Source organism: Hyperolius riggenbachi, chromosome 2 (genome assembly GCF_040937935.1).
Source record: "Hyperolius riggenbachi isolate aHypRig1 chromosome 2, aHypRig1.pri, whole genome shotgun sequence".
NCBI classification, from domain to species: Eukaryota; Metazoa; Chordata; class Amphibia; order Anura; family Hyperoliidae; genus Hyperolius; species Hyperolius riggenbachi.
Window position 1 is genome coordinate 417,570,440 of NC_090647.1, and position 17,285 is coordinate 417,587,724.

At 42.5% G+C, this 17,285-nt stretch overlaps 1 protein-coding gene across 3 annotated transcripts in view; it reads left to right on the top strand.

The window, feature by feature from the left end:
* The window catches only part of RPGR (retinitis pigmentosa GTPase regulator), a 102,449-nt gene that overhangs the window by 65,843 nt on the left and 19,321 nt on the right, over positions 1-17,285 (top strand). For all 3 annotated transcript variants that reach the window (XM_068269880.1, XM_068269879.1, XM_068269878.1), the window contains 2 exons: positions 8,418-8,588; positions 16,407-16,563. In XM_068269880.1, the coding sequence (XP_068125981.1) occupies positions 8,418-8,588; positions 16,407-16,563 (328 nt within the window). The remainder of the gene's footprint in view (positions 1-8,417; positions 8,589-16,406; positions 16,564-17,285) is intronic.

The window sequence follows — 17,285 nt, forward strand, 5'->3', positions numbered from 1 at the left end:
GTCAGCTCCTGTCACCGAAACAGGAAGTGGCTGCCGGTGGGGCCAGGAGGATCGGAGGGAGACGGCGAGGGCACCGGACAGCTGCAGGGGGCTATTGGAAGCCCTAGGTGAGTAAAACTCATTTTTTTTGTTTGACTTAAGTGTCCCTTTAACGAGAATGGGAACTGATTCAGTAAAAGAAAAGCCAGATACTTACCTAAGGAGAGGGAAGGCTCAGAGTCCTAATGAGCCTCCCCTCTCCTCTCCCAGTGCCCGTTCCAGCGCTGGCTCCCCCGTAGCAGCATTTGACTAAATTGGTCAAATACTGCTACTTCCGCCGCCGAATGGAGGCTTCGGCAGTCTTTGGGAATCCGAGTGCTCACGAAGACGGGCCGCTCCAACTGCAAACTGCGCACGCGTGAGCGCCCTCTATCGTCTACTCGTAGAATAATAAGGAGGACTCGGCTACCGAAGACTTCCAAAGTCCCCCACAGCGGGGGATTTGAACGGAGGGGCTGCCGCTGCGACGAGGGCATCGGGAGAGGAGATGGAGGCTCATTGGGACAAAGAGCTTTCCCTCTCCTTAGGCAAGTACCTGGCTGCTTTTTTAATTAATCAGGAACCATTGGCTTTAATTCCTTTGGTTTGGTGATAACTAGGTCAGATGAGGCTCCTTTAAGAAGAATCAAGACAGATCATTATAAGCCACATATATCTATACCACTGAATCTATATCAGCATTACTAGTCATTTTAAATGTTGATTATATGGTTAGATGCTATGCAGCTTTACTTTAATGGAAGTAGAGAGCTCTCTACTTTTTTAGTGCACTTTATCCCAATCGTATTCTATGGCTTTAGAACATTAAACTGTTTTAGTATCAAACTACTATCATCAGTCTTTGCTATTCCTAATGTTTTTTTCTTACATAGGTACACATAAACAAATTCGCTTTTATTTGTGACAGCATACAATCTAGAGTGAATAGAATCTCAGTTTAACAGTAGGGAATATTCATTATGGTAACAAGTAATGTACACAATAAAATAGCTGTTTAAATGGAGAGTATTTATGGTACGTTATTAAAAAACAAATTGCATCCCAGTGCAGCTCTTTGGTGTGTCCATTATTGTAATGCTACTTATTCACCAAGGGAGTTTGCTAACGTCTCCTGTATAATATATCTTTTCTTATTTTTTTTTTTATTACCCCATGCATTGACTTGAGTTGTTTCCATTTTGCTTTAAGCAGGATATAATCAAATATTAGGCAAACCTTCAGTTACAGCTTTGGCTGTAGTCCAGAGATAAAATACATGCTGTGGATCCATCTGTGCACGTAATTCCCAAATCTGCATTTCAAGGGGATGGAGTCATGCGCTGAGTTATAATGTACATAGTAAAATTATTGTTTCAGATTACAGTACAGCCAAAGATGACTGTGTACAAGCTTTTATATGTGGCCCATGAAGTGATTTCCAATTTATTAGTTTGCCAGTGATGTATCTGGGAAAAAGGCTGCAGTTTATTGTTCTTACAAATGATTTGCATGTTCATGCCTTGAGTAGATATCAGTGCTTGGGCACTATAGACCTGAAGTAAAGAAGCCTCACATTGGGCTACTTCCCATGTTACTTGTTTGGCACTTAGGAAAAAAGAGACTGGATCTGTCAGGATCACTTATACACAATAATTCTCTTGATGCGTACATGTAAAAAAGGCACCCGGTAGAAAGGGCGCTGAATATAGCTGCTAAGAGCATGTTGGTAAAATTACCGATATACTACTACTTTATTACAGTAGTAAAATATTAGTAATCTTTAGCAATATTTTACTAGGTGCTAACCCTACTCTCACAAAACTCTCCCTCTACAGATGCCTAACCCTAAGAACCCCCCTGGTGGTGCCTAACCTCAACCTCCTGCCCCTGGTGCCTAACCTTAACCTCTAAGGACCTCTCCGCACTCCTAACACTAAAGACCCATGCCTCGTAACGCTAACCTCTAACATTTTTGCCACCAAAGCTGCGATTAGTGGTTATAATGGTAAATACCAGCTAGAACGGTAAATAGTGGCTATAAACCTGCAAGTGCACAAATTACCATGCATAGCTGCCAATTGCGGCTCTTAACATTGCTGCCTATGGCGGTGCCGTTTTTAACAGTGTGCTTCCGGCACGCTTTTTATTTACTTTGTTCTCACGCCATAAACTGTGTTCAGCAAACTGAGAGCAGTATATTTCTAGCATGCACATATGAATACTTGGTAATGTGGTATTTACAGGTCTTTCCCTGCACTGTCATCCTGTCTGTGAGGCATATTTTATGTTTAAAGAGAATTGTTCTTTTGGGTTTATGTGGTACAGTATTGTGCCTGTATTTTCTTTGGTGGGTTTTCTTTTGTTGCTGCATGCCCTAAGCAAATACACTGGTCATTCTCTACTCCCTTAAAGGCCAGTATCATAAAAAAATGTATATTACTTTTGCACAGTCTAGCTAGAGGTTCGGCTTGTTTTTCTTTCTAGGCAGGACTTTTTAGCTTAAGTCTGAGGAACACTTAGAAAACCAGATTCTTTCATTTTTTGTCTATTTATTTGCCTCATCTCCTGTCCCCTGGTTCTAATTTTCACATTTACTTCACAAAGCTCCATTGAGGTCCTAAGAACAGTATGAAAAAAATAACCTAATAAGACTTGGTATGTGGTAGAAAACATATAACATATTATGTAGCATCACTCGTGCTCATCAGTGCTAGCAATAATGGCTAAGCCCCTGCTATTCTGTGTGAACAGTATTATCTTCAAGGAAGAAATGCATGGTCCATTATAAGACTAGACTGTAAAGGTGGCCACTAACGATACAATTTGCTGAGCGATTGTTTACGAATGATTGTTCATATGAATGTTCGGAAATGATCGTTTGGAACCACTAATTAACAAAAAACTCCTAACAAATACAATCAGAATAATGAAATCAATCCGATATTCGGATCAATTTTATTTATCTGATCCAATTGGTTAGGAAATTTTTGTCTGTTAGTGGTCCCAATTGATAATTTCTGATAGTCCATACAAGGTATCATTCGTAAACGATCGTTCGGCAAATCGTATCGTTAGTGGCCACCATAAGACTCCGATTTTCAGAATATACAGAAAGCAAGATGGTGGCTTCAGAACCAGAGACAGGGCATTAGTGAAATAAAGTTATTTAGGTAAGTCGAACATAAACAAAGAGATCATGTTATTGGCAGTTTACTTCAGGTACCCTTCAGGTATCTTTATTCTGTCTTGGTTTGGAAAGCCTAACCAGGATAAAATAGATTAGATTTGTTACATCTTCCAGAAATTAGAAAGGATGATTTAGTGATTTAGCACTGCTTAATGAGCCAGTTCAAGAGGAGATATTTACAACTATAAAATCTTTTTTTTTAATACTAAATGGCAGGACCCAGATGACTTCACTGTCAAGTACTACAAAAGATTTTCTACAGTCCTTACTTACCACTTAACAAAATGTTATAATGATATATTAGCAGGCTTTCAACCCAGAATTTCTTGAAGCATACATTAGTTTAATAATGAAGGCTAACAAAGATCTAATTGTATATGAAAACATCAAAGACTCATCTTTTTTACTGACATATAAGTATAGAAGTCTTACAAAAATTATTTTTAACATATTGCACATTAAATTGCGTGTTACAAGTATATTCAAGACTATATACACTGTAAAGCATTGTGAAAGAAGACAGCACAATATAAATAGTAAATTATTATAATTGGTGTCCGTTTCATTGCCAGCTTCACTACAGGGGTCCTTGACGGGCAGCATCTAAACATAAATCCGTACGGCTACGTCCCCTGAAACTGGCAATGAAACGGACACCTATTGTTGTCCATTTCTATGGTAACCAGACTTCAGCTTTTGAAGACAGCGGCAGCATCAAAGCTATAGCGATTGGGTCTGCGCTGTACGGCGGCTGCGTCCTGCACTTTACGGCGGATGAAGTGACCTCAGTAACTGCACAATAGGGCAGTTAGAAGATGGAATGATCCTAGCTGAGCTAGCCATAGGGGTGGACAGTAACGGCAGCTCAAGCAGTAGAAGCAGATGCCTCCTACTGCACAATGGATTAGCTTGAGTCGCGTCAGTAAGGTAAATCTTCCGATGTGACTCTAAGAATGGATAGTGGCAGTGTAAAAAATGCTTTTGATCAGCCACAATACATGTCATTAACACTGCTCCACCTACAAATATTTATGTTAAAGTGACTAAAAAGAAAAAATTTAGCTATAGTGCCCCTTTAAGTGCCGACCTCCGAAGTCAATAGCCTCAGTTTTGTCAGCATTTAGTTTTAGCCAGTTACCATTCATACACTCCCACCCAGCTAAGCATGCGTTTATTTGTGGATTAGGGTCTGTCAAGCCAGGATTGAATGATAAGTAGAACTAGGTTTCATCAGCATAGCAGTGTTATATTAAACCATGTTTTTGGATGATTTTTCCAAGTGGCAGCATGTATATGGTGAACAGCAAAGGGGATTGTATTGAGTCCTGGGACACACCGTATTTTAGTGATGGAGGGTTAGAAGGGAAAGGTCCCAAGGATACCCTTTGTGTTCTTGCCAGCTAAGAAGGAGTTAAACCACTGGAGAACTAAGCTGTCTATGCATCAGTATTCTTGCAATCTGTTTAGCAAAGCTTCATGATCAACTGTGTCAAAAGCCACTAAAAAGTCAAGCAAAATCAGGATGGAACACTGGCTTCTGTTTATTGCCAATAGAAGATGTTTACAGATCTGAGTGAGGGCTGTTTCACAGCTGTGAAGTTTCTAAAGCCATATTGTAGAGGGTCAAAGATGTTGTTTCTTGAGAGCCTGGCTTCAAGTTGGAGATAGATATGGTTGCCAAGAAAAATCAGGCGCAGGAAAACTGACAACAGTAGATTATTGGTACATTTACATTTATTCTACTATTCACAATACATATAAAATATCAGTAAATCTTACCAATATTTTACTATAGCTAAACCTAACCCTACTCACACCTAACCCTCCCCCACGACGCCTAACCCATAACACCCCCCCCATGCTTTTCTTGGTGCCTAACCTTAGCCCTTCCCACCACACAAACAGCCTTCCTGACATCTAACCCTTAACACTCCCCCCACACAAACACCCGTCCTGATGCCTAAACCCTTTTACCCCCTTCCGCACAAACCCAGTTCTTGACGCATAAGCCTTACCCCTCCCCCTGCGTAAAACCCTGTTGCTGATGCGTAACCCTTAACAATAATCCCCCCACAAACAATATTCCTGATGCCTTAAAGTGAACCAGAGATGAAGCACCCTCATGTATTTTACCATATATATCAGGGGGAACATTAGAGAAAGCACCTACCCTGCTCCCTATTTCATTCTTCACTGTTCAGCTTGCTTCTTACCAACCCTGATAAAATCCCCGACTGAGCATTCAGTCTGGCTTTGCTCAGGAATCATTATAGCTGAGTCTGTCTTCTGTGATGTCTTTTCAAGCCCAAGCCTGCCCCCTTGTGGCTCTGCTCAGGAATTATTATAGCTGAGTCATTATAGCAAAGCCAGACTGAATGCTCAGTCGTGGATTTTATCAGGGCTGATAAGAAGCAAGCTGAACATTGAAGAATAAAACCGAGAGCAGAGTAGGTGTTTTCTCTAATGTTCCCACGGATATATATGGTAAAATACATGAGGGTGCTTCGTCTCTGGTTCACTTTAAACAAAATGCTAACTATCAGATGTCAAAACCACACCGAAAAAAAAGCAGCATGTTTAGGAGGTTATCTAAGGCATCATTGTCCGTGATTACCTTGAGATCAGACTATGGCAGTAGGCATTCAATGTATGGCTCTTAATAGGTTTTCCGGTGCTGTAGATTGAATGGCAGATTGCATGGAGTAGACTTTGTCTGAGCAAAAGTGGGCAAACTTCTCACACAGGTCCTGTGAAAATGTGATGCTAAGCATCTGGCAAGATGGGTTGCAGAGAATTGTGCGCAAAAAGCAGGGCAGATTTGTTGGATGCATTTGCAATCTCCTTTTGCAATAAGGACATTTTCTTATTAATCCTTGCTTGACAATTTCAGGTGAACAATTAAGGAATGTTTGTCTTCTGAGGACTTATGCTTGTGCCCCTTTTGTTCCAATTATTGTCCCTCTTTCTTTAGTTCTTTTAATACTATCTGCCACAGCCTGTACCCACCAACATGCAGATTCAATTTCACTGCAAGCAAAGCTGAATTTTGTAATCGCTGTCTCAGCTTTATTAGTATTTTCAGACAAACACTTGCAGACTGGATAAGCATAGATTGTGAAGATTAACTGTCTGTAAAGGTGGTTATACATCAGACAACTTGGTGGCCGATTGACCAACTGATTCGATAATTGTCAAATCGGATGAAAATCTGTGCTACCACAAGCATGCCAAATTTGGTTAAATGTATCAATTGAGAAATCTTTGGCTGATGTGGTGAGCTGGGTGCGTGTCGGTAGCGGTGTGCGATAATCGCAATTAAACCCTCGGCCGCTGTTCCTCTCTAAAGTAAATGTGCCCACCGCGCATGATAATACTTTACCTGTCCACTGTCGCCCACTTTGGTGCCATACATCTTTGGCTTAGCCCACGTGGCTACAGGCATATAGAAGTGAGTCGTCACAAGGCCGATTGACGATTTTCATGCTGAAATCAATCTGGAATCTGTCTGCGGTGTATGGGTAGCCAACAGTTCTCTCTCTGATCAGATTTGATCAGAGAGAGATCTGTCTCTTGATTGAATCTGCCCATCATCACTAGATGTATTGGCACCTTTAAAGTGGATCTGAGATGAACTTTTACTCATTGCATAATTGCGTTCCTTTCCTATTGTTTATAGGGCATTCCTCAAGCCAAATACTTTTTTGTTTTTGTTTTAATACTCTAATTCCCTATAAACTAAACAAGCCTCACCCGCAGCTTTTCAGAGAGCCTTGGCATTTTCAGACAGTAGCAAGGGCTCATGGGAGCTCAGTCTGAGGAGGAGGAGGGGGGGAGGTATTACTAGCCAGAGATTTCAGAGGGAAGGAGGAGGGGGAATTAGTTTTTTTTCACAGGCTGAGTGCTGAAGATGCAGATAGGCTTGCCTGAGTGTAATGTTTACAAGCAAGATAGCTGCTGTCATTGTATCACGGGAAGAAATAATCATATTCTATTGAAGCTGTTTACAGCTAGATTTGCTGTGTAAACTATCTAAACTTTAGATAAGATATATAGACAAGTTACTTGTTATTGTTAGTTTTTCATCTCGGATCCGCTTTAAGCTAGGCAATTGAATGCATTAGTAAACAATATCTTCCTGATGTTGATTATTTTACAAGTCAGAGATTGTTGATGAAATGCTAATGATTCCAGTTTGCATGCACAGTGCATGCAGCTTGGAACTGAGCTGGTGGGAATTGCATTAAAAGTGACCAATTCCAATCTGCTATGCAAATTGCAATAAATATGCATGCAAGCTGGAATTATTAGCATGTCATTAAAACAATCAACATCAGGAAGATGTTTATCGCCTTGTCACATTCCCCCACAGGATGTTCGATCGGATCTCAACTAGGGAGGGTCAGTGAGATACAAATAATTCCAATTAATGTTGGGTTATTTACATTTTGTGTGCAAATCGAATCCTGTTAAGGTGGAAGTTGATTGGTAAATTTTCAAGTTGCAAACATCAACACCAACTGTGGCTGAGAGCATCCTGGGCATACAAAGTTCTGAAAAGAATCAGAACTGTGCATGCCCAGGAAGCTCCCGCCGATGGCTGCTACACACATCCATGTGGATGTTTTTTTTTTTGTCTTGACAAAAGGTGAAACAAAATTTAAATCTGGCTTGACCGCCCGCGCTGCAGTTTTAGAGCGAGGCAGCAAAAGGATTAATGCTTGAATTTACTGTACTCTGGGGACACTCAACGACTTGGAGATACTTTTGTATCCATCTCCCGACTTGTGCTTTTTACTCACCTTTTCATGGAGTTGCTTGGGGTATTCTGTCATTATGGTATAGGCTATACTGTATTGACAGCCAAAAGTTTGACTTTTTAAACAAAGGTTTACTACAAAAATATACTTCAAAAATGTACTTCAAATCTCTTGACTACAACAGGTGTTCTCCATTTACTTTAAAATAATTCGCTGTGCCAATGCTGATTTGGATAAGCCATATTAGTAGTTGTTGTTTGTGGGGGGGGGGGGGGGGGGGGGGTTATAACTACTGTAAATTAAGTTTTATCTGACAAAACCAGAATAGGGGTAAATCTTATTTATCTGCTTTGCTCTGCTTAATTTCCTCCTATAACCTTAAAGCCATCTCTAGGGCAAATAAAGTAATTAAATAATTTTTTTTTTTATTTCAAACCATATATTTTTATTTCCAGGCTGCATGCGGTGGATGTCATATGCTTGTCTTTGCTGTACCGAGGCCTAAGGAATCTGAAACCGTTATTGTTGACGAGTTAAAGGAAAATTATTTAAGAGTGAATGGAGGTATTGAAAGAACTACCTCACTGCAGAGGTCTCCCTCTGCACGTGTGAGGAGAAGGGAAAAGGTATGTCATGTATCTTGCATCTCCAGATTCTTTATTTTTACATTTTTAAAGGGATAGTCTGGTGTGATCCAAACAACTGGCACCTTCTTACTGCTCCTTTTTCCAGTAAATCCAGTATGCTGGGTCTGTTATGAAGTGGATGGGAGATGGCATCCACTGAAATTACTTGAGATATCACCTACTTACTGCTAAACAGTGCCACTGAGCATCTGGATGAAGTATCATTGTGCGATAATCAAAGTGGTGGTCCTTCGATCCATGCATGCACAAATGTGGAAGGTTCGATATTAGGAGCCCGGGTAATATGGGGGTGACATGAGGGGTTTAGGTGGTTGAGTAGGGTATTTTAGATAATCACCCTTTATAATCATAGGTTTTAAGAGAGTACCATAAATTAAAAAAAATCCCTTTGTGCCTAAGTACATAAACCTAAGTTCTACACAATTTTAAATCTATAACCTACACTCCCTAAAGGATTATTAGGAACACCATACTAATACAGTGTTTACTCCATTTCGCCTTAAGAACTGCCTTAACTCTACGTGGCATTGATTCAACAAGGTGCTGAAAGCATTCTTTAGAAATGTTGGCCCATATTGATAGGACAGCATCTTACAGTTGATGGAGATTTTTGGGATGCACATCCAGGGCACGAAGCTCCCGTTCCATCACATCCCAAAGATGCTCTATTGGGTTGAGATCTGGTGACTGTGGGGGCCATTTTAGTACAGTGAACTCATTGTTCAAGAAACCAATGTGAAATGATTCGAGCTTTGTGACATGGTGCATTATCCTGCTGGAAGTAGCCATCAGAGGATGGGTACATGGTGGTCATGAAAGGATGGACATGGTCAGAAACAATGCTCAGGTAGCCCGTGGCATTTAAACGATGCCCAATTGGCACTAAGGGGCCTAAAGTGTGCCAAGAAATCATCCCCCACACCATTACAGCAGCACCACCATCATTACACCACCAACAACAAGGCATGATGGATCCATTTGTAGTGGAGATGAGTGGTACCCGGTGGGGTCTTCTGCTGTTGTAGCCCATCCGCCTCAATGTTGTATGTGTTGTGGCTTCACAAATGCTTTGCTGCATACCTCGGTTGTAACGAGTGGTTATTTCAGTTAACGTTGCTCTTCTATCAGCTTGAATCAGTTGACCCATCTGACCTCTAGCATCAACAAGGCATTTTCGCCCACAGGACTGCCGCATACTGGATGTTTTTCCCTTTTCCCGTTATTCTTTGTAAACCCTAGAAATGGTTGTGCGTGAAAATCCCAGTAACTGAGCTGATTGTGAAATACTCAGACCGGCCCATCTGGCACCAACAACCATGCCACGTTCAAAATTGCTTAAATCACCTTTCTTTCCCATTCTGACATTCAGTTTGGAGTTCAGGAGATTGTCTTGACCAGGACCACACCCCTAAAGGCATTGAAGCAACTGCCATGTGATTGGTTGATTAGATTATTGCATTAATGTGAAATTGCACAGGTGTTCCTAATAATCCTTTAGGTGAGTGTACAACTTGTAATGTTAAGTTTGTCACCATCCCTAAATATTACCTAGTGATCCTAATATTGACTAAGTGGCTCCTTAGTTCCATCTCAGCTTGTTTTTGCCTGTGTTTGAGCTTCTTCAGTAGTGAGAGTTCATATAAACATCATTAGGAAAATACTCCAGCCAAGTTTTATTTATTTTTAATTTTGCATGATGTGCAGAAAGTATTCTTAACTGCTCTCAGGGGTGGACTGACAACTCATGGGGCCCCCGGGCAGTATGGGGCCCTGTATCAGTGTTGGCCCACATTCCACGTTATTTTTTACAGACTAGGATATAATAATTTACTGCCAACAGATATTTTACACTGATAAACAACCGTGCGCCGCGCGTAGCGCTGAAAAATTGGACTGGTCACGCAACATAATGTGGGCGTGGTCATGGGTGGGGCAAAATATACATGACCTTAGCAGTAGTGTAAAAGGTCTGCCGGGGAAGTTTGAACTCTGCCATAGTGTTTCCCCTCAAAATACATGTAATCTTACAGCATTTCACCAAAAATCCATGCAATATGGCAGAGGTTCCTCCAAAATACAGATAATATGGCAGTCGTTCCCCCAAAATAGACGTAATCTGGTAGCAGCGGTTCCCCCAAATACACATAATTTGGCAGCGGTTCCGCAAAATATGCGTAATCTGGCAGCGGATCACCCAAAATACATGTAATCTGGCAGCAGTGGTTACCCCAAAATACACATAATCTGGAAGCAGCAGTTCTCCCAACATACACAGTCTGAAAACAGTTCCCCAAAAATACACTTACTCTGGCAGCTGTTTCCCAAAATACACTTAATATGGCAGCTGTGGTTCCCCAAAAATAGTTAATCTGGCAGAAGTTCCCCCAAAATAGGTGCCCCCAGTATAGGTAACCAGGTCAAAAGGTATCCCCAGTAGAAGTAATTAGGTCTATAGGTGTTTACTTTGCAGGTATCCAGGTCTATAGGTGTCCCCAGTTTAGATAGCCAGGTCTATGGGTGCCCCCAGAATAGGTAGCCAGGTCTATGGGTGTCCCCAGAATAGGTAGCTAGGTCTATGAGTGTTACCAGTATAGATAGCCAGGCCTACAGGTGTCTCCAGAATAGGTAGCCAGATCTACATGTGTCTCCAGAACAGGTAGCCAGGTCTACATGAGTCTCCAGAATAGGTAGCCAGGTCTATAGGTGTCCCCAGTACAGATAGCCAGGTCTATTGGTGTCCCCAGTATATGTAGCCAGGTGTATAGGTGTTCCCAGTATAGCCAGGTCTATAGTTGTCCCCAGTAAATATAGCCAGGTCTATAGTTCTCCCCAGTAAATGTAGCCAGGTCTATAGGTGTCCCCAGTATATGTAGCCAGGTGTATAGGTGTTCCCAGTATTTGTAGCCAGGTCTGTAGGTGTCCCCAAGAAGGGAGGGAGCCAGTGAAAGGGAGCGATGGGCACAGTGGCGGAGAAGGGGGAACGCCTCCCCCCCCCCTTACCTTACCTTGGGTGCCCCCCTTCCTAGCTCTTCCCTCCGGATTAATATTTAAGTCTCCGTACAGCGGCTGACAGCAGGCGGGGACTTACCACTGCTCTTCCAGCTGGCGGAGGGAGCTGTGATCTGTGTGCCGCTAGTCTGGTCTTGAGTAGATCAGACTAGCGGCACACAGATCGCAGCTCCCTCCGGCGTCTGTGTAACAACAGTAAGTCCCCGCCCGCTGTCAACCGCTGCACCGAGACTTAAACATTAATCTGGAGGGGAGAGCTAGGAAGGTGGGCCCCAAGGTGAGGGAAGGGGGGGGGAGACGTCCCCCCTTCTCCACCACTGTGCCCATCGCTCCCTTTCACTGGCTGCCTCCCCTCCTGCTCAGGGTACTCTGGCAGGCCCCCTTCCTGACCACGGGCCCTCGATCCGTGCCCGAGTTCCTGAGTGCCCGAATGGTCAGTCCGCCTCTGACTGCTCTTACTGTTTCTCCTAGAGAAATCCCACTTCACTTCCTATCTGTATTACAGTTGGTTCTGAGACAGAAAGAGAACTTTCATTTTTTTAATGGTGACATTGTAGTAGGAATTGGGGCTAAATCTCTAGTAGTGCACCTGTTCTAGTGACAGTTCCAAGAGACATGACTTCCTTTCCTGTCAAGAGATTTACTTTCCAGAACTGGAAGCAAGGGAAAATTCCCCAACAAAAAAATAGATAGTGGTATAACCATAATAAATGCCACTGTAATTATTTATAAGCTATATTATTTATTAATATTAAAATCCACTACATTTAAGGACAGCTATCATAAATTTAAAGTAAAGTCATAATTAACATGGGTAGCATATCAATATACATATATTTTTTCTATTTAGGAAAGTTGATTTATATGAATTTCAGCAAGCTCTAATCTACATATCCCTACAGAAAATGTGCATCATAGGCACCCAGGAACAGTCCATGCTTTGCAGGAGTAAAAGAAGTGCTGGGTTCTATAAAGAGATATTCCAGCATCTTTTAGCAAGGTGTGCGTATGTTTTTCTCCTAGCTAACAAATTATTTTATTAATTATAAACATGGCCTGTTTCCTTGCCATCCTGTTGCCAAATCTACCACTGCTTACCTGATAAGACTAAAAATCAGCTAAGGCATTTGAATATAAGAAAACATAAAAATATATGCAGCCATGCATATTGAAATATTGCCTTTATTATGCCTTTATACTGTGCCTTTACAAAATTCACCTGAATTTTTGACAGTGGTCCTTTTAAGTGGGAGGCATGAACAACTAAATATTTTATCTGGGGCAGTGAAAGGGGTGGGGAGTAGAGATGGCCCGAACCTCCGATTTTCGGTTCGCGAACTTCCGCAAAAAGTTTGGTTCACGCGAACTTCCACGAACCGCAATAGACTTCAATGAGGAGGCGAACTTTGAAAAATAGAAAAAATTATGCTGGCCACAAAAGTGATGGAAAAGATGTTTCAAGGGGTCTAACACCTGGAGGGGGGCATGGCAGAGTGGGATAGACGCCAAAAGTCCCGGGGAAAAATCTGGATTGAATGCGAAGCAGCGTTTTAAGGGCAGAAATCACATTGAATGCTAAATTGCAGGCCTAAAGTGCTCTAAAACATCTTGCATGTGTATATGTTACGGCCAGAACCCGAAGTCTGGCCACTTCAGGTTCTGGCCGGTCAAAGCTAGAAATGGCTGGCTGAAGCAGCCAGTTTGCGAAACGGAGGCTTTTTGTGGACTTTGGCCGGCCAGAACGCATTCTGGCTAGATGTGGCCGGCCAAGTCCCGAAGTTCTGAGTCACTGCTGCCTCCTGTCAGCTCGCCTCCCCCTTCTTTCACCCTCGCCTTCCAGTCTGCTTGCTGTCTCCATGGCTGTCCGGCTCCCCGCTGTCTCTCTGGCTGTTCGGCTCATTCTCCCCTCCCCTGCTATTTGACTCCCAGGCTTCCGTCTTCCAGGGCTGAGCCCGGGCTCTTCCCCCTGCGATGTCTTGATGAGTTCCCCTGCTATTCAGCTCCATTGATTCCAACTTCCCAGGCTGTTCCCCAGCGATGTTTTGATGAGCTCCCCACTCTCCACCGCATGTTGTCCTGACGCTGCATCTCTGCCTCCCGTCTGCTTTCTTCTTTGTCTGCCTTCCCTCTTCAGCTGCGCAGTTCACCGCTCCTTGTCCCCTCATAAGTGGACCTGAACGCTTGCACAGGACAAACGAAAAACATAGAGAAATGCACCCGTATGAATTTAGAGTTTAGTCTGTCTAATTCCTCTTCATCTGTGACTAATCACCATTGAAATTTGATGTCTCAGCTGGGTCGGCTCAGGAATGTAATTGGTAAACACAGGATAATATGTCTGCTTCCATGAAAGCAGGAAGTAGACACACTGCAGATTATCCGCTGTAACAAATACATTTTGCAATAAAGGACATTTTTCTTTAAGGGCTCAGACACACTATAAGCCCTTTTCTGAGCGCTTGCGATTGATTAGCGCATTGTGAGCACTTTTTAAAAATCGTTCCCATTCACTTTCATTAAAATTGTGGTAAAAAATTGCCACGTACACGTAAAAACGTACGCAATCGTCTCGATTTTTACCGCAATTTAAGTGAAAGTGCATGGGAGATATTTTGAAAAATTGCTCAGAAAGCGCTAATCAAGCGCTCAGAAAAGCGATGATAGTGTGTTTGAGTCTTAAGGTTATTATGCTATTTTGTATCTTTCAGAGCAGAGACGAGGTTCTGAGTGCCTTTCGTGCTGTCGGAAAGGACTCGTGACTTGTACATTTTGGACTTTGGCCGACTGACTTTGGCCATTTCTAGAACTGGCCGGCCAATGTCAGAAATTCCCAGCATTTTGGACTTTGGCCGACGTAAAATCGGCCAGTTCTCGAAACGGCCGGCCAATTCTAGAATTGGCTGATTTCTGGTTTTGGCCGTAACATATACATCAATCAGGGAGTGTAATTAGAGTTCTGCTTCACACTGACACACCAAACTCACTGTGTAATGCACCGCAAACATCTGTTTGCATAGTGATGGCCGTGCTGGACTGGTGCGCACCATGGCGAGAGTGCAGGCCATGGCGGTTTTTCAAGCCCATATGGTCGGGCTGAGGTAGCTGTATGACAGAACAACAGTGACTGAATGTCCAGCTGATCGAATTTGGTCTGTCCACATAGAAGCAACGACCTTATTATCTTCTTGTATGTAGGTAGGCATAGGTAGGTGCCCCAGTATAGGTAGGTAGGCATAGGTAGGTGTCCCCGTATAGGTAAGTAGGTGCCCCAGTAGTTAGGTAGGCATAGGTAGGAGTCCCAGTATAGGTAGGTAGGTGTCCCAGTATAGGTAGATGGGCATAGGTAGGTGCCCCAGTAGTTAGCTAGGCATAGGTAGGAGTCCCAGTATAGGTAGGTAGGTGTCCCAGTATAGGTAGATAGGCATAGGTAGGTGTCCCAGTATTTAGCTAGGCATAGGTAGGAGTCCCAGTATAGGTAGGTAGGTGTCCCAGTATAGGTAGATAGGGATAGGTAGGTGCCCCAGTAGTTAGCTAGGCATAGGTAGGAATCCCAGTATAGGTAGGTAGCCATAGGTAGGTGTCCCAGTATAGGTAGGTAGCCATAGGTAGGTGTCCCAGTATAGGTAGATAGGCATAGGTAGGTGCCCCAGTAGTTAGCTAGGCATAGGTAGGAGTCCCAGTATAGGTAGGTAGGCATAGGTAGGTGTCCCAGTATAGGTAGATAGGCATAGGTAGGTGCCCCAGTAGTTAGCTAGGCATAGGCTGGACACCCAGTATAGGTAGGTAGGCATAGGTAGGTGCCCTATTATAGGTAGGTAGGCATAGGTAGATGCCCTAGTATAGGTAGGTAGGCATAGGTAGGTGTCCCCGTATAGGTAAGTAGGTGCCCCAGTAGTTAGGTAGGCATAGGTAGGTGTCCCAGTATAGATAGTTAGGCAGGGCCTGGCTGGCACAGTAATAGCAATTACCAAGGTCCAGCTGCAACAGATAGGGCTGTATAATGCAGTGTCAGTGGGCAACACAAAAAAAAAACACATCAGGAGAACATTAGCTCTCAAAAGAGCTGTTGAGGGGTGCTATTTTAGCAATAACAATCAGCCAGGAGCTAGCTAACAAGCCTACAAGAGCCTAACTAATCTTTCCCTATGAGAGTCTGCCAGCAGCTGTCCCTTCACTAATTACTGCAGGTACACAAATGAGTGTAATAGCCAGCGCTGCCTGCCTTTTATAAGGGGGGGAGTGGCTTCAGGAGAGAGTGTAGCCTAATTGGCTACAATGTGCCTGCTGACTGTGATGTAGAGGGTCAAAGTTGACCCTAATGGCGCACTATGAGGGCGAAGCAAACTTCCGCAAAAGTTCCCCTTCACTGGCGAACGCGAACCACGAAAGTTCGCCTAGAACCGTTCGCCGGCGAACCGTTCGGGTCATCTCTAGTGGGGAGATAAATGCCACCTAATACTGCTTTCCACCTTAATCCTACCACAAAAGGGAGAAAAGGATGGTGTCTGTCCTTGTGTCCTTGGCTGATGCTAACGCACTTCGTAATACTTTAGCTAAAGTGGCTGCTGTTAAAAATAGGAGAGATTTTGTGTCATTATCTAACATTGTTTTAATTTATTCTAATTTTGTATTTTTCATTTTATTGATCCTCCCTACTCTAGTGAGGACAATCAAAATTCTTATTTTGTAATATGTATTTATCATGCTGAATGACACTTCATAGTTTTGATTTATGCTCATGCTTTCATACATGAAACAAATAAATTCTTACCATTTCTTTCTGATCAGATCCATGATTTGACCCGTACATTGCCACCATTAAGTGGTAATTTACTGGATTCTTCATTACCTGTACCTAGCAAAACTGTTCCACCAGGTCTTCTTAAAGTAAGACAAGCTAGTATTACATCAAATTCCCATGATGCTTCTGCAGTTTCAAAGTCTGGTAAGGTCTAGTTTTAATTTTCAAGAATCTTGTACTGCTCCAGAACTCTGTGATTAGTTTTAGAGAAAGGGGTCTAACATTTTACAGTGAATGTTCATGTGTACATTTTAGAGAACAAGCATGTTTTTAAGTACAGTGTCTTGGGGGGGGAAAAGTATTTTGATGCTTTCTAAGTTTTCCACCAAGCAGAACCTGAAGTTAGATTTGGTAATGTATTTTATTCGCTGCATTAGAATCTAGTAGCGTTATCAACCATCAAAAGATGAGCTCCTTCTAGTAATTGATCAGAAGTGTTTTGCTTTTTTTCACAACTAAATTGGTAATCAACTACAGGTTCTAAGTGATGAAAAACCCAAGAAACATTATGAAAAAAGTATTTTTTTTTCATGCGCCTAGAGAAACTGAAATAGGACAAGTGTATGTAAAAAAATACATATTTTTTCTCGCTTTTAATCTGTTAACACATGTGACATGCAGCAGCATCACGTACTTCCTAATTTCTTGGGTCCTGGAAACTCAGATATCAGCTGTGGATTTAACATTATATTAGCCCAGCTTCTTCCTCCTCCTCAGTCTTGCTGTGGGCTATTATGTTGAAGGGAAACCTCGCAAATCAATCAAGAAAATTTAAGAGATTGAGGGATGGGGATAGGACCAACTAAAGAAGAAAACTAATCACTATTCAGCAGGTGCTGCCATTTTGAGTGACTGTGGTTTGGAGT